Raw genomic sequence first — 23,746 nt, forward strand, 5'->3', positions numbered from 1 at the left:
CTGTGGGCCCCAAGCACACATGTGGTACACATACACGCATGCAGGGGAAACACATAAATAAATAAACAAATCTTTAAAAATGTCTTAAGTACACATATGGTACACACACACACATGCAGGGAAAACATAAATAAATAAACAAGTCTTTAAAAATGTTTTAAAAGAATTTTAAGATTGAGAGATTGTTCTGAGTTATCTGGATGTTATCATGTGTAATAGGAGAAAGAAGAGAGGTGGGGTCTGTGAGAGAGGCTGGAGTGATGCTCTCTTCCTGGCTTAGGAGGCAGAAGGGAACATGTATTAAGGTATAGGGGCAACACAGAACGGAGAGAACAGATTCTCTTCAGGAGTCTGCCAAGGAAGCCAAGCTTGGCTGGAACTTTGATTTAATCTCAGAACCATTTCAGATGTCTGGAATCCAAAAAGACAAGATAAAGGAGCTGTATTGATTTAAACGCCTGAGTCTGTGGTGATTCACTAGCGCAGCAATAGGAAGTTACCACAGAAGTCAGGTAGCAGTCTCTGTCCTGGCTCTTAACCATTGTGATGCTGTTGCTTTAAATGTTAGAGGAAGAGTATCTCAGTTACTTCTCCAGAGATATTATGCAATTGGTCTCACCCCCACTCCCGATGTTAAGAAAACGCTCACTTGTGACCTAGGGAAAGGTATTTTCTGGTGTTATTTTGGTCTAAGTTACTTAGACCAGCATAACCTGAAACTATCAACAGGGAGCTGGTCAGACCGTGGTCCCCAGCTTCACCAGTTCTCAACCTACCCAGGCCACTCAAAGTGAAGAAGTCTCAGGGCTCCCTCAGACACAGGAAGGTTAGTCCAAGCCAGCAGAAGATTCCCAGAGAGCTCAGAGTGGTGCAAGAAAAGACCCCAAGCATGCAGGTCTCCCAGCCGTGGGAGTCTGATGTAAGCCAGAGGGAGAATGCCTGACTGAAGTGAACAGTGAACGGCAATGGACCAGAGGGAAGGCTGTACAGATAAAGCCCTGACCCCAGGTCCATGCCATTTGCCAATGGTCCCAATTCTCTGAGAAGGCTGAGGGTAGACCTGGAATTGGGGTAATGCATCAAGGGGCTGCCACCTAGACTCAGGAGTGATCTTTTGAGCCAAGTGATTTCTTCCTCTTCATCTGAGGGACACTCATTGAGCACATACTGTGTGCTTGGCACCATGAAAGAGGTGAGATGGGTACCTACACAGGGAGGCCTGTGCAAGAACCTAGATTCAGGCAAGCAGAAAGCTGGGTCTCCGGGAGGGCAAAAGGATAGTTCTTTGCTCCCAAATACACAAAAGAATAAACTAAAACACTACCAACCCAACAAAAAATTATTCAGCAAAAAGGCTAGATTACCCCAGAATTGAGAGTAAATATATACATACATACATATATGTATGTATGTATATATGTATATATGTGTATATATATGGGAGGAGTTTAGGGGAGGAGTTAGGGGAGGAGTTGGGGGAGGGGAAAGAATATGATTATGATAGCCCACATCTGTAATCCCAGTCCTGAGGAGGCAGAGGTGGCTTCCTGGAGTTTGCAGCCTGGCAGTCTGACTGAATTGGTGCGCTCTGTGGAGAGCTACTGAGAAGACAGTAACATCAACTTCCAGCCAACAAAAACATACACAGTCATGCAAATACACAGTCACACACATACACACATAGAGTCATACACACAAACACATAGAGTCATACACACACACACATACACACTATGTACACATAGTCATACACACAGTCACACACACAATCATGCATACATGTACATAGTCATGCACACATAGAGTTATATACACATACACAGAGTCATGCACACACACAGGCAGCACACAAAAGATAAGCCAAGCTTTATTCTTTAGACAATAACAGTGATTGAATTGTTTTTCTTAAATCTGTTCTATTTCCACTAAACAAAATAGCAAAATAGAATACCCAAATAATTAGTTAAGGCCATGAGGTTTTTTTAGGGGGGGGGTGGATAGTCAAGACACTAAGGTAAGATTAATAGCATTTGTTAAGTAACATTTAAAAAAAAACAGCCAGCTCTGCCATTTATCTCTGCCCATTTTGAATTATCATGCTAATCTTAACAGCTTTGGCAGGATATGTTCAAAGTACAGGATATGCTAAGCCAGGAATTTGTTACAAAATTCATCCTTAAACGTTAACAGAATCTGGTAATATACAAAATAGTCAGTGATTCCCTATGCGACACAAGCAACTCTGGAATCATCAAATAAGTTATAAAAATGATTGTTATGTGGCTTTGCCTGTAGATGGTAGTTCTAATCTTTGTTCCCACATAAAGGATGTTAAAAAGTTCCCTTCAAAGCACAGTGATAGTTTTAGGTTATTAATAAGAAAGCACTTGAAAATAATAAAGCAAAAGGTGTGGTATTTTCGGCAGCAAAGCAAGAGAAAGATAAGAAGATAGGAAAGGGGAGGGCAATGTCACTGAGATAAACAGAGAGTTTTAGATGAGTGGAGTCTGTCACATTCCAGAATAACTTGATACAAAATGCTCAACATCACGACAGCTTGGATGTCTCTGTTGCTGCAATGAAACACCATGACCAACTTGGGGAAGAAAGGGTTTATTTGGTCTACACTTCCACACTGAAGGAAGCCAAGGTAGGAATGCAAGCAAGACAGGTACCTAGAGACAGGAGCTGATGCAGAAGCCATGATGGAGGATGCTGCTTACAACTCCTTCCTTGTTCCTTGTGGCTTGCTCAGCCTACTTTCTTATTGAATCCAGGCCCACCAGCCCAGGGTTGGAATCATCCACAATGGAACGGGTCCTCCCGCATCAATCACTAATCAAGAAAATGTCCGACAGCTTCACCTACAGCCCAATGTTATAAAGGCATTGTCTCAATCTGAGACTCTCTCCTCTCCAGTGATGCTAGCTTACGTCAAGTCAACATTTTAGCCAGCACATTTGTTAACTAAAAAATTTCAAGAATAAGAAATACTTTGGGGGACTAAGACAGAATAGGGGATCCTGGGGAGATGACTTGGTGCTTGCTGCACAAGGGTGAGGACCTGAGTTTGGGTTCCCAGCACTTGTGGAGAAAGCTCAGAACAAGTTATTCAGAGACTGAGCTCCATGGTCAGCAACAGACCACGCCTCAAAACAGTAAGGTGAAGACCGAAGGAGATGGTCAGCGTTAACCTCTGGCCTCCCAGTATACATGTCTGAGCACACTTACCCCTCACTCACATACAGGAGTGCACGCGTGCGTACACACACACACACACACACACACACACACAGAAAAAGAAAATCGATTTTCCCTTAGACCTCTGCTTTCTTTGGTGCATAAGACACAGCAGTGTGTACAACACTCAGAAGGAGGGAGAGTGTGACCTGTGGACACCATATCTGGATAAGACAACGCTCAAGTATAAGCAACTTGGAACTCGAAAGTCCTCCTTGCAGGAAAATATTTACTGACAACATTCCTTCAGTCAGGAGCCCAACCAAAACAAAGAATCTGGGCGTCAACAGCCTGTAGCTCAGAGGCAGAGAGCACATGTCCTGAGCCCCATCTCCAGTCTGAGGAGCGCGACGTTACTGTAAACCGTCCTGGGTTGATCACTACAGCAGATCGTCCGAGGCTGAGAGTCTGTTAATACTGAGATGGTGTGCTTCATTACAAACTGTAAGACTTCAATAGTTTTTAAGTATTTGTGTGTGTGTGTGTGTGTGTGTGTGTGTGTGTGTGTGTGTAAGTCAGAGGACATAGTTTGTGTGTGGAGATCAAAAGACAATTTGCAGGACTCACTTCTCTCTGCCGTGAGGCCTCTGGGATCAACTCAGGTCATTAGGCATAGGAGCAAGTGCTCTTACCCACTGGACCATCTTCCCAGCCTCTCCAATAATCTTTTAAAGTCTAGGCATTGAGGTTTAAAATAGTTAATCTTGGAGGAATCTTTTTGGAAGGGTGGTCTTCCTTCCTTCCTTCCTTCTTCCCTTCCTTCCTTCCTTCTTCCCTTCCTTCCTTCCTTTTCTTCCTTCCTTCGGTCCTTTCTCCCCTTCCTGGTGACTGGGAATTGAACCCAGGGCTCATGGAACTCACTAGATACCCCATCCCCAGCCCCTTGAAGTTGGGAAGTCTAATTTGTTTTTTCTATTTGATTTGAGGAAAAGGAAACTCTGCGTTGCTCTAGCAGCATGTTTCCTTTTGCAGTACAGTTCTAAAGGGAAGCCAGTCGGAGCTCTACATAAGCAACCTGCAGGGTCCTTCTGCTAGCTGCAGGCTGGCAGGCAGGAGAACTTAACCTCGGCAGTCAGGGATCTTTCATTCTGTTCTGTCCCTGGGTGGAACAGCCCTCCCTCTAGGTTAGCTCCTATAACCTCCATTTCAATATCCTTCGGGCACTGGAAACAGTCTTAGCTGAGGGTCAGGGATTCAGAGAACATCTCGGAAGATGGGTGGGTGCTCTACTGTGGGACGAAGGAAGGTGGGATCAAATCACAACGCCCCATCCTGCGGCTCTATGGGAAAAGGCTCCTCAGGAGTCAGGATGCTTCCCATGACATCGGCGAAAAACTGTCCTTTGCCCTCATTTCTGGTCATACCTGGCACTTTGTTTTCTTTGATTCTTTGCAGTAGCCATTTTTTCTGAGACACCTTGAAGGTGTTTTCCCCCTTCTGACAACAGGACGGAATCAGACTTCCTTTTAAGAAGGCTACAGCTTCGAGTTTTGAGAGAAAAAGACGACTTAAAGGTCAAGCTGAGCGGCCCCTAGCATTCCCAGCGACTTTGCAAGGAGAGAATTTGACCCACTGGAGAGAACACCGAGACTCTGAATAATATGCACACCAGTTTCTTGTCCACTCCCCCACCCACCAGGACTCAAGGCTAGCTATATGTAACCTCCTCAGTGCTTGGCAATCCTCTGGCAGCCCTGAGGAGAGAGCCTTTTGTAAACCGAGTGGCCTTGGCAGGAAGCCAGGCCGCAGAAATACAAAGCTGTCCTGGTGGCAGGATCTACGTGTGTATAACCAGGCCCGGGGGGGGGGGGTGTCTCTTGGGCAGGCCTGAGCCAGACCTCCTTCCTGGCTTAAGGGGCCTATTAACCATTTTACACTCCAGAAACTAACAAAGCACTTCTCGTTCGTTTTTTACAAATTGTTTTTCATGAAACTCATAGAACTCAACATACTTCCTCAAAGTATGATTTAAAGACTTAGTCTTTTATCAACGCTCCCTTAATCCTCCTCACAATCAGATACAAGATCCCCCCCTCCATCAAACTGCCAGGCACCGTATCTGAAGCCATCTCCAGGGGCCTACATTCCTTGCCAGGGAGCACTGCCCTGTGTGGACCTAGCACAGCCTTTGGCTCAAAAGCTGAATATTCAGACTTCAGTTCTCATTCGCTCAGCAATAACCGTTTCAGTGCTCAAAGTAAACTGTTGCCTCCCTAATTGATTGCTCAGCGGTGGCAGAGAGATAGACACGGTTCCAGTTAGTTTCACTTTATGATTCAACATTGATTACTAACTCATAAACTTAATTAACATTAGTCTCACTGTTAACTACTCTTCTGCACTGGCCAAGGTCTCATGCTCCATCTCTGTTGAGCAGCCAAATCCAATGCCACTGCTAGAGAGGAGAGAGCAGGACCCCCAGGGACTTACACCCTAACCCTGATCTTGCCTTGAGTTATTTTAAAATCCTTGCTTCTTCTCTGAAACATCACAAGGTCCAGATGTGCAGGGGAATCTTTTTTATACACATAGCATCCTACCAAATGGACCATGGCTATTACTGGATATGAAACAACTCTCTTGGGTAAGTGCATATAAAAATCAAGAAAGGCGTCATTTCCCATCTTTTCTGTTATGCTGCCCAGCTGCTAGCAGGAGTCTCTCTCCAGCCATGTGGTGGTACTCCCCCTGCCCCGGTCAGAAATCACTGAGCCCCGAGAAGATGCAGCACACTAAAAGTTGCACAGGGTGTGGGTGGGTGGGGACAGGCAGGGTTGGGAAGGAAGTGGCTGCTAGGCATCCAGGGGGCAAAACTCAGGTAGATTCTCTCAGAGGCAGATTCAGGCCAGGCAAGGGAGTCTCCAAGTTTGTACCTCTGGCTTGCCCCACTACAGTCCCAATGGTAAGCAGAACCATCAGCACGTCCCCCTTCAACAGCGGCCAACCCTTCCAGGCTCTGTCATGGCTTTACTGCTGTATGTCATTGGTTCCTGCCTGGAGCTGCCAACCACCTCAGCTTCTCATCTTGAAGATTCTCCTCTGGGTTTCCCATCACACCACATTTCTTTTTTTAAGATTTTTTTTTAATTTATGTTACATGTACACTGTCAATCTCTTCATGCATACCAGAAGAGGGCATCGCGTGGTTGTGAGCCACCATGTGGTTGCTGGGAATTGAACTCAGGACCTCTGGAAGAGCAGTCAGCGCTCTTAACCACTGAGCCATCTCTCCAGCCCCCCACCACACTTTTTAAATTTGATTAACAAGTCTTTAGTTTTCTCCATAGGGCTATAGTATCTGCCCATAGACTTTGATGGCCCTGAATGAATTCCCTTACCCCAATCCACCACTCTTTAGGCTCTGATATCCAGACACAGGGAGCCCTAGATCCCTAACACTCAGGGGTGGAAGGCCCCTCAGTTGAGCCTCCAGGTCCTTTGGGCTCTGACAATGTGAGACCCAGTTGTGTCCCATCCTCTTCTCCCCTCTCCCAGCCCACAGCCCTCAATTTGCTAAGGGACTTCCTTTTCCCTTCAGATCTTACACTTTCGTTTCTGAATATAGCCAACACATGGTAATACGTCCTGTCAAAATCTTTGTGAACAGGAGTAAAATAGAGATAAGAATGCAGCCAAGTGAATAAATATTGGCCTTGGAGCTGCCTACGTCACCCACTTGAGACAAAGAACCAGAGTGCAGGGAGAGGACCGAGCCATGAGTTGAGGCAGTGAGTTTCCAACAGTGTAGTCCACTGTCTCACTAACACTCCACAGCGACTCAATGAGAAGACATGAGTGTGCATGAAAACAAGGCACTCGATGAACAGGCTGAATGTTCTAGAAAGCATGGAATAAAATCATTAACTTCACTGGGCATGGTGGCTCACGCCTTTATTTCCAGCACTCTGGAGGCAGAGGCAGGCGAATCAAGAGTTCAAGGCCAGCCTGAATAGTCTAAAGCCAGTTTCAGGTCAGCCAGAACTACACAAAGAAACAGTCTCTAAAAACCATGCAAGGAAAAAAAAAATCATAACTTCTTGCAAACCCAGCTCACCTTTCCTGTCCTAGGATAGCATACTTTGTAAGGCTTGCAGACTCTCTAGAGCTCTGCCTTGCTCACAAGTCTTCTTCCTTTTGGCCTTTCTCTTCCCTTCCACGGGGCACTGCAACTTTGCGTCAATATGACACCCTCTTAGAAGTGTCTCCCTGTCTGTCCAGGCTGAGCACGTGGCTTTCTGCAATGTAGGCTGATGTGCCTTCCTTCCTTCTTCCTTCTGCCCACACACTATCAGTGTCCTGAGCAGGTGACAGTGTCAAGGGAACATAACAAAAGAGGCAGTGTAATCAGAGTCACTGTGAAAACACAGTTGGGTGGTTAGTAAGACAGCCTTTCCCACCTTGTCACTCCTCTGTGACCTTAGCTGTTCCCTGATGATCCACCACAGGTTCCCAAGAGGGCAAGGCTGGATCTGTTTGTCCTCACACTGCAACACTTAACAGTGAACACGGCTCACTACAGGCGTCACATGATGGTGGGCTGAAACAAGTCACACCACAGGTGTGGTGATCAAATGCCAAGGACCTGAACACAGACCCTAACCCCAGACTAAAGCCAGCTCTTGCACTGCTCCCCAGGAAGAGCTATATGCCAGCTCAATGACAAAGGCCAGGGTGGTTTATTTTGGCTTGTGGCTGGAGGCAAATTGTGGGCTATTTATGACACTGAAGTTGGTGAAAAAAATAACAAAGTTTTCCATAACCACCAGTCTGAAAAAAAAAACTGAAAAACCTCAAGATGGTGACAAAGAAACAATAGACAAAATTGTCCCATGGCCTCTACATATATGAGTACACACATGCACTTATATATGCACTATACACACACACACACACATTTGTACACATACGCATGCACACACACATACACAATTTATATTGAACCTGTACAGACTTTTTCATTATTCCCAAATATTACAGTATAAAAACTATTTACACAGTATTTATATTTTTTAGCATCATTATAAGTAATTTTTTTAAAGGCTGGGTCTCACTATGGAGCACTGGCTGGCCTGGAACTTGCTCTGTAGACTAGAGTGTCCTCAAGCTACAAAGATCTGCCTGCCTCTACCGCCCCCATGCTGGGATAAAAGGCATCCTGACTTACAAGTAAACTTGAAGTGGCTTAGAGTTCGTAGGAAGAAGGCAAGCACTTCTCTGTGGTGGTATTGTGGAGTGGGGATCAGTCATCTCCTCTAGTATGAAGGGGGACTGCATTATCACGCTCAAAGAAATGAAAGATTTCAAATTAAAGAGACTATTATAAAGCAGACAGGAAAACCTAATGCAAAAACCCATACAAACTACATTAGAAATTGATTATACTTATTGTTACAGAGAGTAGCCAAATTAAAATATTTCAAAATGAAACCCAGCCAGGAACAAAATTAATAATAGATCATGGTTCAGCTGAGTTTTTCCTCCTAAGAACCAAAATCTAGTTCAAAGAAAAGACATAGATTTAATTCATCACACTACAAGACCAAAGATCATATAAGAGATTATTTTTAACACAGGCATGAGCTCTTTTTTGGACTGATTCAAAGTCATACACACTCTAAGAGAGAGATGGACACCTTTGATCCTCTAAAACTAAAGCGTAATTTAGAGAGGGCCCTGTAAGAACTCCTCAAAGGAAAAGAAAAGTGGGATTCAAACACAATTCACAGAAGACAGGAAACACAAGGGACCATAAAGAGAGAGGAGCTATTTGATCGCAACAGTGCCCACAAAAGGCAAATTAAGCAGCAGAACGCGCTGCAGAGGAATGGGGGTGGGGGCAGGACTCCTTGTGTGAATCTGACAGGAAGCAAGCTCCTAGAGTGCAGAGGTTAAGGAGTGTCCCCAAAGAGGAAACATTCTCTGTTCCCATTGACTCCTCAAAAACTAGACCCTATGCAAGCAATCTACTTCTGAGTGGCCAAAAGTTTATTTATCATACACTACCTTATTGGCTAAACGGTTGGAAACTAGCCCTGATAAGGTTACCCGACCTGCATTTTATTCACAAAGAAACTTAAAAGAAGCATTCCAAATTAGCAACTGCAGCCGCCCTCTGGATGGAGGGAAAGTGTTGGAAACTAAGCAGATGGGAACAGAATGGAGATGGCACGTTCTTTTATTCAGTATAAATTTTGTTTGTGGGCCATATAAATAGATTCCCTATATAAATAGAAAAAGTGAATTTCTTTGCTCTTTGCATGTAGTCATTTTCAGATAGCACTCCCTGAGGCTGTAGTTTCAACTTTTCAAACACTATTTAACCTGCCCCTATCCAGCTTACTGAGATTCCTGGGGCCTCCAAAGGAAAAGTCTACTCTTTTTTTTTTTCTATTCTTTTTTTTGGAGCTGGGGACCGAACCCAGGGCCTTGCGCTTGCTAGGCAAGCGCTCTACCACTGAGCCAAATCCCCAACCCCAAAGTCTACTCTTAAGACATCTAAAGTTCGGTGGTGACAAATACTAAAATGTACTGTTTTTACACATCACATTTTTCCCCCAAGAGGGGCATTAGAAACGCCTACGAGCCAGCGGACCTCATTTTGAGTGACAGTTCCCTGAAGCTCCCCCCCACCCCCCACCCCCAGCTCCAGGATGCCTCACTTACTTAGTCTGCGCAGGAGTGCGGTGGTTGGTATTGGAGCAGAAGATGTTGGACTTGCGAGTACTGTCGAGGAATTCGCGCACTGAGTTGTCGCGGAGCTCGGCCAGGGGCCGGGCCTCGTGTTTGAGGTACCACTGGTGTGCATCAAAGCACTTGCCACACATGAGCTGTTCACACTCGAAACACCAGAAGTCAGCCAACTCTTTGCAGCGAGTGCACGCAGCCTGCGCATCCACAATCTGCCGGAACACCGCCAGGCGCCGCTGCAGGCTCTCGAAGAACACGTTATCCAGGGCCTCCGCATTAGCATTGGCCGACCCCGGTGCCTGGCAGATCGGGCATTGCAGGCCGGGCGCCTCCAGGCATCCGGAGCATAGCGTGTGCAGGCAAGGCAGCAGTTTGGGGCACTTGGCTTGGGTCTGGCAGCCCGGGCAGCGCAGAAACTGAAATTCCTCCTTTATGGCTTGCTGGTGAACCAAGGAGAGAGAAGTGAGGCCTACAGAAAGCCCCAAAGTCCTGTCCCCTCCACTGGCCACCCATTCCTTCAGCTGGAGGCTGGAGTAGGTAGGACCTCACATTCCATTCCTGGGAGTCACTGGATCCTGTCCTGGCTTATCGGCAGCCCAGTTCCTCATTTACTGAGGCCTTGCAGCTCTCGCCACACAATTTACTGGACTCCCATCTACTTATCCTCAGACTCACTAGTAGACACTGAGATACAAGACTGGATACATCTTTGCCTTTAAAGAACTCGAGTCTGGAAAAGTACCAACTTCATATAAAGTGCTTAACACAGTTGGTGGGATAGTCCTCAAAAAGTTAGACTTAAACCACCAGAACTTCTACTTTTCATATATACTCAAAAGAACTGGGAAAAATATCCAGGCATATAATTATATACTAATGTGCCTAGCTAGCAACACCACCACAAAAGTCACAGTGACCCAAGTGTCCATTAGCACAGGAATACGTGAACAACACGTGGCTGCAAATGTAACGAAATACTATTCAACCTTAAAAAGGAATGAAATTTTTGATACATTCAACAACCTGGATGAACCTTGAAGACATTGTGTTAAATGAAATATGCCTGCTATAAAATGAGAAATACTGTGTAATTCCAGTCATACTAAACAATAAGACTAGTTAGTTCATAGATACAAAAGGTAGAGCTGGTGTGTAAATGGTCCAAAGTTCTCAGTACAGTACTGGGCACATGAGAAGTACCCGTTAATGTTAACTAGTATTTTTAACCCTCAGTTATACAACGCTAATATAAAAAGTTATGGCAATGTGGCCTTATTTGTGCTTTTGTCAAGAGAAAAAGGAATGAAGAATAGCGGGATGGGGGTAGTTCCTTCAGGGGGGGTTGAGGCAATACTTCCGGGAGGACCATGAGCTAGGCTTCCTTAGGAAAAGACCCATGACCTTGGGGATGCATACATTAATCCCAGAGCTCAGAAAGCAGAGACAGGTGGTCTCTAGGAGTTTGAGGCCAACCTGGTTTACACAGTGAGCTCCAGCTAGGCCAAGACTACAAAGTGAGACCCTGTGTTCAAGACGATAAAATAAAATAAAAATCCCTAAACACCTCATACACATAAAATAAATGTATGGAGAGAGAGAGAGAGAGAGAGAGAGAGAGAGAGAGAGAGAGAGAGAGAGAGAGAGACTGACTCTGCATGGATCATGTTGGTTTTAGCAGGCACTTTGATCTGGACCAGGTTTTGTTCTGTTTTGTTTTGAAACAGGTCTTGCTGTGATGCCCTCGGCAGTCTTGAACTCTCTTTGTAGACTAGGCTGGCCTGTAACCTGTCATCCTCCTCCAACTCCCACATCCCAAGTTCTATTGCTCCTGGGATGTGCGACCACTGCTGAGAAACTGGAAGTGTTTGTGTGTGGGTCGGGGTGGGGGTGCTATAGTTAGTTCTGCCATGCCTGGGACATGCCTTTAGCTCCAGGCCATGGCAGAGATAGGAGATAAAGGGCAAGGCTTCAGGGAGTAGGAGTTGCAACCCAACTGTCCCCAGGGCTTCTGTAACTCATCCTGTTCCTATTTTATTCTACGCTATCAGTTCTATCCATGCCCAGTCAGGGGGTTCAGGACCCTGGTGTCTCTTTAGGACACTAACTCACTTTTCTATAATGACCTTCTCTGTTCTCAACTTCCCCACCAAAGTAAACGAATAAAAAACCCTAGCATCCCCTCATCTCCTAATCCAGTAGTACCTCCGCGGGGCTTTGGCTGTGTTCATGGTCTTCGGAGGGTTCCTCTGGGGGAGGCATGGTGGGCGTGGGGATCAGGGCAGGATCCAGTTGCTGACAGAGAGATCCAGAGGGTGCAGGCGCCTTCTGCGTAGAGCCTGGTTCAGTTTCGATTTCTGGATTGGGTCTGTGAGGGCGGGAAATGCGTCCCAGACTTGAGCCAGAAAAGTGAGCTGCGGGGAGGTGCCCGCGGAGGGCCCGCCTCCCGAGAGGAAGTGAGACAGGACTGGGCGGGTCTAGGGGCGGAGAGGCTCGTTCTGTAGTCTCCCTTCTAAAGTTAAGAGAAAGACTGCGAAGTTATGGAACAAACTCAGATAGAGCCAGAAAGGTTAACCAAACAAGCACGTAAACAAGCCCGGCAGGCTGGCACAGCTCTGTAGCAGAATGTTCGCGAGCTTGACTGCTCTACAAGTAAAGATCCTATCACGCACTCAGCATGCACACTAGGAGAGATGCAGAGCTGACTGCCTAACAGAGAGGCGTTTATTTCCCGGACTGGGAGCTATTCAACTCACCTCACAGTTCTGTGTCTTTCTAGTTAAAAGCCAGGTAGAGAAATAAACCCCCTCTTTGAGCGAGCCCCCAAGTGACCCTAAATGGAGACGTCGACCCAGTATTGGGATGGGTTTGCCTGGAAAGGCATCCCTCAGCTGAGAATGAAGCATGAGATAGAAAATCACCAGGGATTCAGGGTTGCACGGACACTCTAAAGAGAGGCACGCACCTGGAAAGGAGTGGAGGTCTAAAACAAGAGAGCCAGTTTGGGAAGTAGTTAGGACCATTTTCAGACTTGAGATGGGGCTCCTGTGATGATGTCAGAGAAGATTAGATTAATCATAAAATGAGAGATGAACCAGTTCTGTATATGATCAGAGAGTTGGTGAAGGGTTTGCTACAAAGTGTCAACTTTGTCTCTCGGATGACCTTGAGGCAGGTGGCCTATGAAAAGTGGTTGTGGGAGGCAGCCAGACCTGAGTCAGTGGAAGGACAGTGATGACAGAACAGGATGATGTGACGAATAGGTCTGGTGAATGTGCTCTGTATGGAGGTAGAGAAGTCAGGGAGGAGCTGGCCAGCAGCAGTGAAAAGAACAAGAAGATAGAAAGTTAGCTTTTTGGCCAATGAAAAGCAATTCAGAACCCAGTGAGTGAGGAAAGCACACAACTGCAGACACTCTCATTGGACAGTGCCTTTGGCTTCTGACTTCAGTCTGTTCCCACCCACTTTTCTGGCCCCTGTGTGCATCCACCCTACTCTCTGTTCTAACTGATTAGAAGGGATGGTGTAACTTAAGAGTTGGGGCGAGTTGGGTGCTAAAGGGAAACCCAGCATCCTGGAGACTATGAAAGGCCTTGAAAGTATGCCATACCTCCAAGCTGACCAGTATTCCTTGGCCTTTAAAATTAGGCCATCAAACTAAGATCAGCCAAATGTGGTGGGCAGTTGTTTCAGTCATATTGTGTACAAATATTTGTGGTTTTTCCCTTCAATTTTTTATTATGCGATGTGATATCTATTAAGAGAATTTCAATGATTATCATATTGAAGATTGAGATACTAAAAGAATGCCCCTCAAGAGACATTGCCACCTATTCTAAATTTATAATATATTTGCAGTTGTATGAGGAATAGCTGTATCGTGTTAGGTGTAATTACAACATGGTTAAAAACATAATGTGCTTGCAATTTTACATCGGATAGTTATATTATGTTTAGGCATTATTATGACCTGTTCATTGTTTTCACTTGGAAATTAATAAGAAGATATGATTTGTGTAAGTTGACAAGGGGTGGACTTGTGATAACTACTTTGGATTGTCACCTTGACTACATCTGAAATTAACTAAAACTCCACTCCTGATACCAACTTGTCTTAGGGTGTGTGTTGCTGTGACAAAACGCCATGACCAAAAAGCCAGTTGGGGAGGAAAGGGTTTATTTTGCTTACACTTCCACATTGTAATGCATCAATTAGGGAAAATGAGGTCAGGAACTCAAATAGGGCAGGAACCTGGAGGCAGGAGCTGATGCAGAGGCCATGGAGGGTGCTGCTTACTGGCTTGCTTCCCATGCTTGCTCAGCTTACTTTCTTATAGAACCCAGGACCAGCAGCCCAGGGTTGGCCCCACCCACAATGGGCTGGGCCCTCCAGCATCAATCATTCATTGAGAAAATGCTCTTCAGGCTTGCCTACAGCACAACCTTATAGAGACATTTTCTCAATTGGAGTTCCTTCCTTTCAGATGACTCTAGCCTGTGTCAAGTTGTCATAAAATTAGCTAGCATAGCAGTCATAGGTAGAGGGACTTAGAAATGGGCTATGGCAGGGATCTGGGGAGGCAAGACTGGGAAAGATTCATCCTTTCCTCGCTTTGTAAGATAGCCTTCTGTCAGCCTCCCAGCAACCTATTGGAGTATGCTTTCTACCTTCATTTGTGCTTTCTAAAGCCACAGAGAGACAAAGTTCCCTCAAGTGCCTGGATCAAGGAGTCTGATGTAATGCCGTGACAGCCCTCCTGTCTTATAACTCTGTGCTGTACCCACCACCATCGCCGCTGCCACCAACACTGTCCACTGCCATGTTTCCTGAGGTGTCTGCATGTGAAATTTTTCTTTTATACCAAAGTTCAGGCCTTCTGAGTTCAACTTGTCCACAGTGACTTGGATCTACCATCATTAAGCAAATAAAGACAGGAGTCTGTATGACAGGCTCTGTTTTCTTGGCTGTGGGGGGGGGTGGTGGGGGGGCGAAGACCAATTTGCTGACCACACCAGAAGAAAGCCTAACTCTGGATAAGCACATCCCTCAATGTGTTGAGTTTGGAGGACTGGTTTGAGGCCAAAAACATTCCCCTGATTCTGGAGAAAACGCTCCTGCAATGCATCTTTAAAGCCAAACTTACTTGTTTCCTTCAGGAAGGAAGTGGTCAGGACGCCTCAAGATGCTTTAGTTTAGAACCAAGGCCACATCCCCCAAACTGTGCTCCCGCCATTCGGTCCTCCCAGCGCAGGGGGTGCTGTGGGGCGGCGGGCATGGATCCCGCCTGATTCCTGATCCTACGCAGCCACTGTTGTGGTGGTGCGAGTGAAGCCGGAAGCAGTGGGGACGAGGAGGGGCGGAGCTGCCACGGGCTGGGCAGGGCAGGCTCCCAGTGGAAGCTCTGGGCGTGTCCCAGTTAGAAGTCATGCTTGGCAGGTCGGGCTACCGGGCACTGCCCTTAGGGGATTTTGATCGTTTCCAGCAATCGAGCTTCGGCTTTCTGGGTTCGCAGAAGGGTTGCTTGTCCCCAGAGCCCGGCGGCGTGGGGCCGGGGGCCGGTGAGTGGCTGCCCAGCACTGCGGACAGAGGGACTAGTCAGTACCTCCCAGACCTGTACTCTACCTCTAGAAGGAAGGAGAGTGAAGGGAATAGGCTATGAAAAGGGAGGCATACAAGGCGTCAGGATGCTGCTACTGGTTTGTCTTCCCTAGGGCCACCAGCTGCGGCTTTGGAAGCCGAGCAATCTTATCTTCCCAAACCTTAACCCACCACGTTACTATTTCCAGGATAGCCCATCATGCTTAGGAAGAAAACAGAGCCCTAGGCAGAGAAAGCCACAACCCACAAGGCATCTGTACAGAAATGGAAAGAGTCACCCTAGGGTAGCAGCACAGGGAGCAGGATTCTCTTGTGTCCTGGTGAAGATGCACAGAACAAAATGCCAGGCCTGCAAGCTGCCCGGCTTGTTTGCTTTCTCTCTCCAAAGCCTCTTGTGGCTCCTTCGGCTCACACTTCTCAGCCTGACATTGGAGTATTAGGGTCCTCTGTGGTTCTCCGGTATTGGCAGTGTGTTGGAAGCTTTGGTATTGCTGAATGAATCCCCCCCCCCCCATTCTGCCCTCTGCTCTTAAGATTGCCTCTGACTAAGAGATCAGGAGTTGGTTTAAGACTTAGAATGCCCTGCAGGTAGGGGCTTCTTGAAGGATAGAACAGACAGCTCTTGTCACCTCCCTGTACTGGGCTGGGGAGGAGAGAGCAGGTAGCAAGCTCACCCTCAGATTCTGGGCCTGTTTACTCAACACCCATTCTGGATTCTCAGTTCTTCAGGCGTCAGAATCCTTGGCTTTAGCCTCATCTTCCCAGCTCTTGCCTCCAAACAGCTTGAATTGAAACACACATTTAAAAAATATTTTAAGGATATTACATATTTTCAGGATATTACAGTGGGAATAAAGGTCAAACTAGAAAGGGACACTTTAGTCCCACTCTGTTACTGACAAACAATTAGTTTTATCCTTGTTAGCTGAGGCGTTTTCTCTGTAAGGACCCCTTGAAAGCACACTTACGGGGCTGCTGGTGGAATGTGTTAAGACCAGCACTGCCCGTTTCACCCAGCATGAGTGTTCTGTCCCGTGTTTTGGAAGGCGGTACACATTAGACAAGGGGTTGTTGACTCGTGCTATGTCCAGCAAAGAGAAATTTCATGGACCGTTTTCTCAGATTCTGTGCCTCTTACTTGGGAGAGGAAAATCTTGGTTGCACAGGTTCATTATGGTGGAGACCCCAAACTAGCTATAGGGAGCCTCTGAAGCAGAACACAGGCGACAGGTACACACGGCCCACTGTACTCTGGGACACTGTACTCGAAGTTGTCCTGCCAGGCCCAGCTGGTGTTCTATGGTTCCTTCCCCTCTTTTGTCCTCAGATGCGCCAGAGAGCTGGCCTTCCTGTCTCTGCCATGGCCTCATCAGCTTCCTGGGGTTCTTGCTGCTGCTGCTCACCTTTCCCATTTCTGGCTGGTTTGCTCTGAAGGTAAGTAAGGCTGGCTGGATGCTGTGGGGGAGCTGGGAGGCACAGTGAACGCATCGATGAATAGATTCCCCATATTCGGCCCCTTGCCTCTAAATACTGTCACACCTCTATGAAATAGGCAAGTCGAGGGTTGCTCATTTTGTAATGAATGGCTCGTCCTGGCCGTCAACTTGACATGCCTGTGAAGAGGGAACCTCACCCGAGGGACTGCCTTCGTCCTGTGGCCACATCTTTGGAGGCGTTTCGATTGCTTGACTAGTGTAGGAGGGCCCAGCCCCCTGTGGTGCAATCCCTGGACAGTTGAGCCTGAGCCACTGGGCACTAATCATCCTTCCCCTGTGGTCTCTGCTTTCACTTCTGTGGCCCCCCTCAGTTTCCTGCTTGAGTTCCTGCCTTAGTTTCTTCCCTCAGTGATAGTCTGTAACCCAGATGCCAAATAAACTCTTTCCTCCCCGAGTTTCTTTTGATCACGGTGATTCTCACAGTAACAGGAAAAAACTAAGGCAGTTCCCATCCTCCAGATGAGTAAACTGAAGCCCAGACTGAACCTTTAGGCAGGAAGGAGCAGAAATGTTTCCTGAGTCCTGGAATCTGGACACATACACTTCCTTTGCAAAATCATCCTCCCTTCGATTCAGGACCACTCGAAAGAAAAGCACCCAGCATACCCAGCATGCACCGTATAGTGAAACTCCGGTCTCCTTTTGCATACGGGTTGGTGCTTGTGGGTGAGGATGGGGAGACAGATGTAGTTGAACAACACACCTGAAAGCCCCAGGGTAGGCGACGCCCAGGCAGGCCTTCCCCTCTGCATGGCCCTAGGCTGTGAAGTCCCTAGAAAACCTCCATGTTTGTGGGTCTAGAAGAGAGCACTGAGGTGAACCCAGATCCTACTTCTATGGTACCACTGAAGCAAATGTCCTGTAACCAACCACAGGTGTGTGGCCTGGCCTCTGGCCTTTGGTTCTCAATTTAGACTTAACTATTTTTATCAAGGGGATCCAGGGATCTGAAAGTGGTGAAGCCATTTGCTCAGGGCATTTGTTAGAGCAGCCCAGCCTTTTCCTCGACTAATCCAAGAGCAAACCGTTCCCTGGAATGAGTCATGACTAGCGTCGGGCCCCGGAGGTGAAGTTTCTCTGGTCAAGTCAGTACTTGTGGTGACTGAGACATGGCCCGTCACTGAGCTCTGTCTTCAGATCATGCCCCTTTCACTGACGGACTGTGTAATTGTTGAGTCCGTCTCTCAGCCCAGTGTCTCTTGTCTAAGCACAGCTACGTGTGCTAGTGTTCTTGTCGCTGTGACAGAGTCGAGAGGGCGGGCTTGGTTTGGCTCTCAGCCTCACAAGTGTGTCAGCCTTTGGTTGCTTGACCCAGTGTGTTTGACCGGAGCATCAGAGTGGTGAGGGTAAACCACCGGAAGTCCCTCACCTCATGGCAGAGGAACAGGAAAATGGGAAGTGGCCCAGGTTGACTTCTGGCCTACACTATACACACCGAAAGGCATTTGACTGTCTGGGTGATTTGTGGGGGGCAGAGAGGGACCTAGCAAATAACATTGGCCAGCCGAGGCCGGCCACTTCCAAAACCCTTTGCTTTGCCATCATGGACAGATTGTGCCCACCTACGAGAGAATGATTGTGTTTCGACTGGGCCGGATCCGTAACCCCCAGGGGCCTGGCATGGTTCTTCTCTTGCCCTTCATTGACTCCTTCCAGAGGGTGGATCTGAGGACCCGAGCCTTCAATGTCCCTCCTTGCAAGGTCAGAGGCTTCTCAGCGGCCCCACATAAAAGGAATGAGGCCTGTGCATGGTGAACTGTGGGCAGACCGGGGCTTTGACCTCTCCCTAACTCTACCTTCTTGGAGATAACATTTTGCGTTTGAGGGGCTGGCTACCAGGCTGGTGGGCCAAGCTGAGTAGTCTCAGTGGGTACAACCCCACAGTGGCCTCCAGCCCTTTTAATGTTTTCTCTTTCCTGGTCTTCTGAAACAGCTGGCCTCTAAGGATGGGGCTGTGCTGTCTGTGGGAGCTGATGTCCAGTTCCGCATCTGGGACCCAGTGCTATCCGTGATGGCTGTGAAGGACCTGAACGCAGCCACTCGCATGACAGCCCACAATGCCATGACCAAGGCCCTTCTCAGAAGGCCACTGCAGGAGATCCAGATGGAGAAGCTCAAGATCGGTGACCAGCTCCTGGTAGGTGGCTTTCTCATAAGGTGGGGCCCAGGGTCTGGCAGCAAGGCCTGGCTTCCTCTGCCAGGTCACTTTGAATGAGGACCAGATTACGCTGGACCATGACTCACTACATCTCAATGCCCCAACCACCTGAAAAGAAGCTAGGCGAGACTCCAAGCTGAGGAATGGAAGGCGGCCCAGGCTATGCACATTTGAGCATGTGCGTGGCCTGAAAAGAAAGGCTCTAGTGTGAACTCTGGGCCACTGCCCCTGACTGCTTTGTTGTACCCTTTCCTTCACTGCCACTGTGATCACGATCACGGCCTAGGGCCTTGAGGCCTCCAGGTTTCTGTTCTGGTGGGTGGCAGGAACAGAGCCCTCTGCATACAGATAAGTGTACATTCCCCATGTCCCTTTCCCCTCCCACACACTCCCTAGCTGCCACTTCCCCTCTTCTTCCCCAGTTACGTTCTGACCAACAGCTTTTCAGCCCCCCACTGCTCCCTTGCAGCCTCCCCAGCCCTTGCTCTTCCTGACTACCTTGACTCTTCTTCAAGGTCAGAGGAGACGCCAGGCAGAGTGTCCATATCCTCTGCACCTCTGTTTAACTGTGCTTCCTGCTTCCCTCTGGAGTCTCTTCCCTGTGCTGGCTCTGCCCTGCCTGGTCCACCTCTCTCCCAGGGAGCCTTTTACCTCCTCATGCAAGCTCTCACCCCTTCTCCTCTAACTTCCAGAAGGTTCTGTCCCTCCCCCTCCAGACAGATGAGGTAGCTCTGCCTTTCACCACAGTGACCCCCGTCTGGTGTGAGCTGTGGTGTTTCTCAGCCCTTACTTTGTCTAGCGGCAACATTCTACTTTAGATCTCTCTGCTTCCTCCTACCCCCAACCCTGCTTTGTCTTCTGCCCTCCAGTGTCCAGGTTTCTGTCATTGGCCTTCTCATTTTTGACACTCCCCTGCCTCGGGAGAGTTCACTCCAGGGCACTCAGCGATTCTGATGCTTGTGTACCTGGCTCCCCTTTCTTTCCTTTGGAAACTTAGTAAATCATCTTTACTAAACCGACAGTTGTAACATAGCTGTTTCCCTCCCTGTCCACCCCATGCGTCCTCTCCAGGTGGATGCCACCATCATGACCCTGGGGACCCAAGCCAGAAGCCTGTCTTCCTCCACCCCTGTGCCATCCATACCCATGACACAGCCCGTTCTCTTCTCCTGTGACTTTTCCAAGAGTTTTCAAGGCTCGCCTCACCCCTTTGCCCTCTGCCCAGCCCTTCTCATTTCTTGCCTGCAGTGTGAAACCATTCCTCCACTCCCAGCCTTCTCCTACACAGTGTCTACACAGCAGCCAGGAGGGTCTGTCTCCCAAAAGGGAGTCTGCTTGGTTGGTCACTTCCGTGTCTCTCTGCTCCCCCTGGGGTCTTAGAACAAGTCCAGCTGAGCAGAAAGAGGCTACCCAGAACCCTCAGTTCTCACCAGTACCCCAATCCATACTTGAGAACCTAAGGGTGACTTTCTAGAGCCTACTGACTGGGGTTTGCTGAGAAGGTTCCGTCTCCTTCTACTTAGAGTTTCCACCTCCCTCCCCCGCCCTGCACTTGCCTAGCCAAACAGTTGTGGCTTCTTGCTGAATTCCATGTCCATGAGTGGCTATAGTGAGCTGTCCAGGGAAGATGTTCACGGGGCCTTATCCAATGATTCTCCCCTTTTCCCTCACTGCCCTCAGCTGGAGATCAATGACGTGACCAGAGCGTGGGGACTGGAGGTAGATCGTGTCGAGCTGGCCGTAGAGGCTGTGCTGCAGCCACCGCAGGATAGCCTAGCTGTGCCCAGCCTGGACAGCACCCTCCAACAGCTGGCCCTCCACTTCCTAGGGGGAAGTATGACCTCAGTAGGACGTGTTCCATCCCCAGGGTCAGGTAAGGAGTGTGGCAGCTCTTTCCTTCTAGTCCCTTTGGCTTACCTGATATAACCTATCCCATTTGTAGATCTGACCAGAGTGAGCGCACAGAGAAGAGCCCAAGGATGCAAGTTTGTAGAAGGCCCTAGGTAGCCTCTGTGAGAAGAAGCCTCAGTCCTGCAAGGGTAACTGGAAGGAAGGCTGTGTGCTCCAGGCCAGAGTAGCTCAAACACATGGGTTTGGGCTGTTTGCTGGGAATCAAGAGGCAGCTTCTTAGGAGAGGAGGCAATTCCACAGAGAATGAAGGGCTGTAAGAAGAAACTTCACAAAGGGCTGGCATGCTCCCGACCTTTGGCAGAGCACTGACCTGTCCTCTGTCACCCTCCCCAACCCTGTTGGCCTCCTGTGTAGATACATTGGAAATGATAAATGAAGTGGAACCACCTGCCTCTCGTGCTGGGGCTGGGACTGAGCCCAGCCCGAAGCAGCCTGTGGCCGAGGGGCTCCTCACTGCCCTGCAACCCTTCCTGTCAGAGTCACTGGTCAGCCAGGTTGGGGCCTGCTACCAGTTCAATGTCCTCTTGCCCAGTGGCACCCAGAGTATCTACTTCCTGGACCTTACTACAGGTGTGTCTGTCCTCTCTGCATTTCCCGTCCCTTTCCACTCCGGTTGCTTGTGCCCTTCCCCCTCCGGTTGCTTGTGCCCTTCCCCCATGGTCTATTAAAGACTGGTCACCTGCTCCCGACAGCTGTTTGGACCCATAATAAACCCATAATGACAACCTGGCCTCTGGTCTCCCTGGGATCAGCAGGACAGCTCAGTTTGATCACCGGGAGCCCTCATATACAGCAGGGCCCATCACATGCTGGGCTCTGCCCTTGAGCACTCTACCTACTTGTCACTGTGAACCTCTTTGTCATTCGTAAATTTGCAAACTGAAGCAACAAGTGGTCACAGTCAGTGAGATTTAAAGCCACTGTATTAGAACCTGGCCCACCTCTACTCTGTGTGTGTGTGTGTGTGTGTGTGTGTGTGTGTGTGTGTCTGTGTGTGTGTGTGTGTGTGTGTGTGTGTGTGTGTGTAAGCCCACATTCCCAGCTCTAGAGTTTGAACTAACCAGCGCTTGCCACTGTTAGTGGGATGTGGGATGTACTACCCAGCATCCTCCTCCCTCCTACTGATGCTAATGCTGCCTCCCAACAGGACAAGGCAGAGTGGGGCATGGAGTTCCTGATGGCATCCCTGACGTGGTGGTGGAGATGGCTGAGGCGGACCTACAGGCCTTGTTGTGCAAGGAACTTCGGCCCTTGGGGGCCTACATGAGCGGGCGGCTGAAGGTGAAGGGTGACCTGGCGGTGGTCATGAAGTTGGAGGCTGTCCTCAAGGCCTTGAAGTAGCACTGTTAGCTGTCCATCCATCACCGAGCCCTGAACCTGGTGCCAAGCCAGAGAAGCCTCTTAGAATAGGAGATATTGGTTTGGGCCATGGAAAACTGAGGCCTGAAGATGTTTCAGGCCCAATGAGGAGAAGCCGGGGAGGCTGGGAGACATCTGTGGCTGGTCACAGCTGAGTCAGGTGTCCCACACCTTAACCTGTGGTAGTTCTCTGGACAGGCCTTTGCTCAATCAATCCCCAACAAATGCTTAGTCCTGAGTTGCTACACAGAGCGAAGACAGAGAGCCTGCCCCGCCCCGCCCCGCCCAGCTGATAACCTGACTGGAGAGACAAGAAGCCTGACAGAAGCAGCCTGAATGGCAGCCACGGGAAGGATCAAAGCACATGGATTATGACTCTGACATCCAGAGAGACCAGAAGGAAGGGAAGATGAGGGAGGGCAGCCCCCAAGAAGAGGTTACTGCAGTGGATCCAGGTGGCCCCGTCTTCCTATTGGCAAGCCAGAACAGGCTGGGTGGGGAGGGCATGGGATAGAACAGTTTGCTTTTCCTGTGGGTCTGCTCCTGAAGACACTGGGCCTCATCCACCAGCTCCATCCTGCATGTTTGAGGAGCTGGCCTCAGGGCAGCATGTGGGAGAGCCCTGCTGTTCTGTGTGTGTTTACTAGAGGCTTGGAGTCTCCAACAAATAAATGTGGCATTTACAGTGTGGAATGGAGAAGTGCAGCTGGCTGTGGGGTATGGTGGGCCAGGGAGGGTCTGCTAGGCCCTGTGCCCAGCCAAGGGCCAACACTAGAGGCTGACACAGGTCCTCAGAGAATGTGAAGCTCTTCCTCCGGGCTGTCTTACAGCCTTGGAAGTCAGGGTGATGTAGCTGTGGGTTGCTCTATGTTTCTTTTTATAGTGGGGGAACAGATTTCCCAGAGAAGTAGGGCATGACTACAAATACAAACTTACCGAAGAGCAAGATGAGGGGCTCTTAACCTGTTCAAGAGAGGAATCGGAGGCACTGAGGGCAACCCCCTTGCTGTCTCTCGGATGCTGTTGCCTCCCTGGGTGAGGAGAAAGATGCAGCTGGAGGCCGGACGATGGGCTCAGCTGGCTTCTGTCCACCCATAGACCCCCCCAACTCAAGGCTAGGAAGTGAATCTCACATCCCAGAGAGGGTTGTAGAGAAAAACCAAACCAACTGGCAAGTCCACAGCCCTCACCTTGTGGTCTGCTTTCTTCGGGGCCCTCTTACTGTGCCAGGCCTAAAGGCCTCTGTCTTTCCTGGTGCCAGATACTGACTGTATTGCTGTGGGTCCTCTATCTGACCTG

General features: G+C 48.7%; 2 protein-coding genes across 5 annotated transcripts in view; one reads left to right on the forward strand and one right to left on the reverse strand.

Moving 5' to 3' along the window:
- The window catches only part of Pml (PML nuclear body scaffold), a 34,638-nt gene extending 19,431 nt beyond the window's left edge, over nucleotides 1-15,207 (reverse strand). The window contains exons 1-3 of one of the 3 annotated variants that reach the window (XM_063265489.1): nucleotides 15,069-15,207; nucleotides 12,130-12,292; nucleotides 9,904-10,367 (exon numbers count right to left, since the gene is read on the reverse strand). In XM_063265489.1, the coding sequence (XP_063121559.1) occupies nucleotides 9,904-10,367; nucleotides 12,130-12,186 (521 nt within the window). In that variant the 5' untranslated portion in view covers nucleotides 12,187-12,292; nucleotides 15,069-15,207. Of the gene's footprint in view, nucleotides 1-9,903; nucleotides 10,368-12,129; nucleotides 12,331-15,068 lie in introns of those variants that run through there. The other 2 variants (NM_001427305.1, XM_063265491.1) reach the window with 2 other exon arrangements.
- Nucleotides 15,208-15,251: 44 nt separating this feature from the next.
- On the forward strand, nucleotides 15,252-23,140 carry Stoml1 (stomatin like 1). 2 transcript variants are annotated; one of them, NM_001305238.1, is made up of 7 exons: nucleotides 15,272-15,483; nucleotides 16,851-16,957; nucleotides 18,571-18,720; nucleotides 18,953-19,156; nucleotides 20,858-21,050; nucleotides 21,443-21,658; nucleotides 22,236-23,140. In NM_001305238.1, the coding sequence occupies exons 1-7, from the start codon at nucleotides 15,351-15,353 to the stop codon at nucleotides 22,427-22,429; spliced, it is 1,197 nt and encodes a 398-aa protein (NP_001292167.1). In that variant the 5' UTR covers nucleotides 15,272-15,350; the 3' UTR covers nucleotides 22,430-23,140. The 2 variants fall into 2 exon arrangements, with proteins under 2 accessions (XP_006243246.1, NP_001292167.1); XM_006243184.5 differs by lacking the exon at nucleotides 18,571-18,720 and having other exon boundaries at nucleotides 15,252-15,483.
- The last annotated feature ends 606 nt before the right edge of the window (nucleotides 23,141-23,746 follow it).

The sequence above is a fragment of the Rattus norvegicus genome, chromosome 8, assembly GCF_036323735.1.
Source record: "Rattus norvegicus strain BN/NHsdMcwi chromosome 8, GRCr8, whole genome shotgun sequence".
Taxonomy (NCBI): domain Eukaryota; kingdom Metazoa; phylum Chordata; class Mammalia; order Rodentia; family Muridae; genus Rattus; species Rattus norvegicus.

Excerpts from the sequence above, each read along its gene's own strand:
- Stoml1 (NM_001305238.1), top strand. The coding sequence starts at position 15,351 with ATGCTTGGCAGGTCGGGCTACCGGGCACTGCCCTTAGGGGATTTTGAT. Across the intron at positions 18,721-18,952 it reads TCAATGTCCCTCCTTGCAAG|CTGGCCTCTAAGGATGGGGC; the intron begins GTCAGAGGCTTC and ends CTTCTGAAACAG. Across the intron at positions 21,659-22,235 it reads CTTCCTGGACCTTACTACAG|GACAAGGCAGAGTGGGGCAT; the intron begins GTGTGTCTGTCC and ends GCCTCCCAACAG.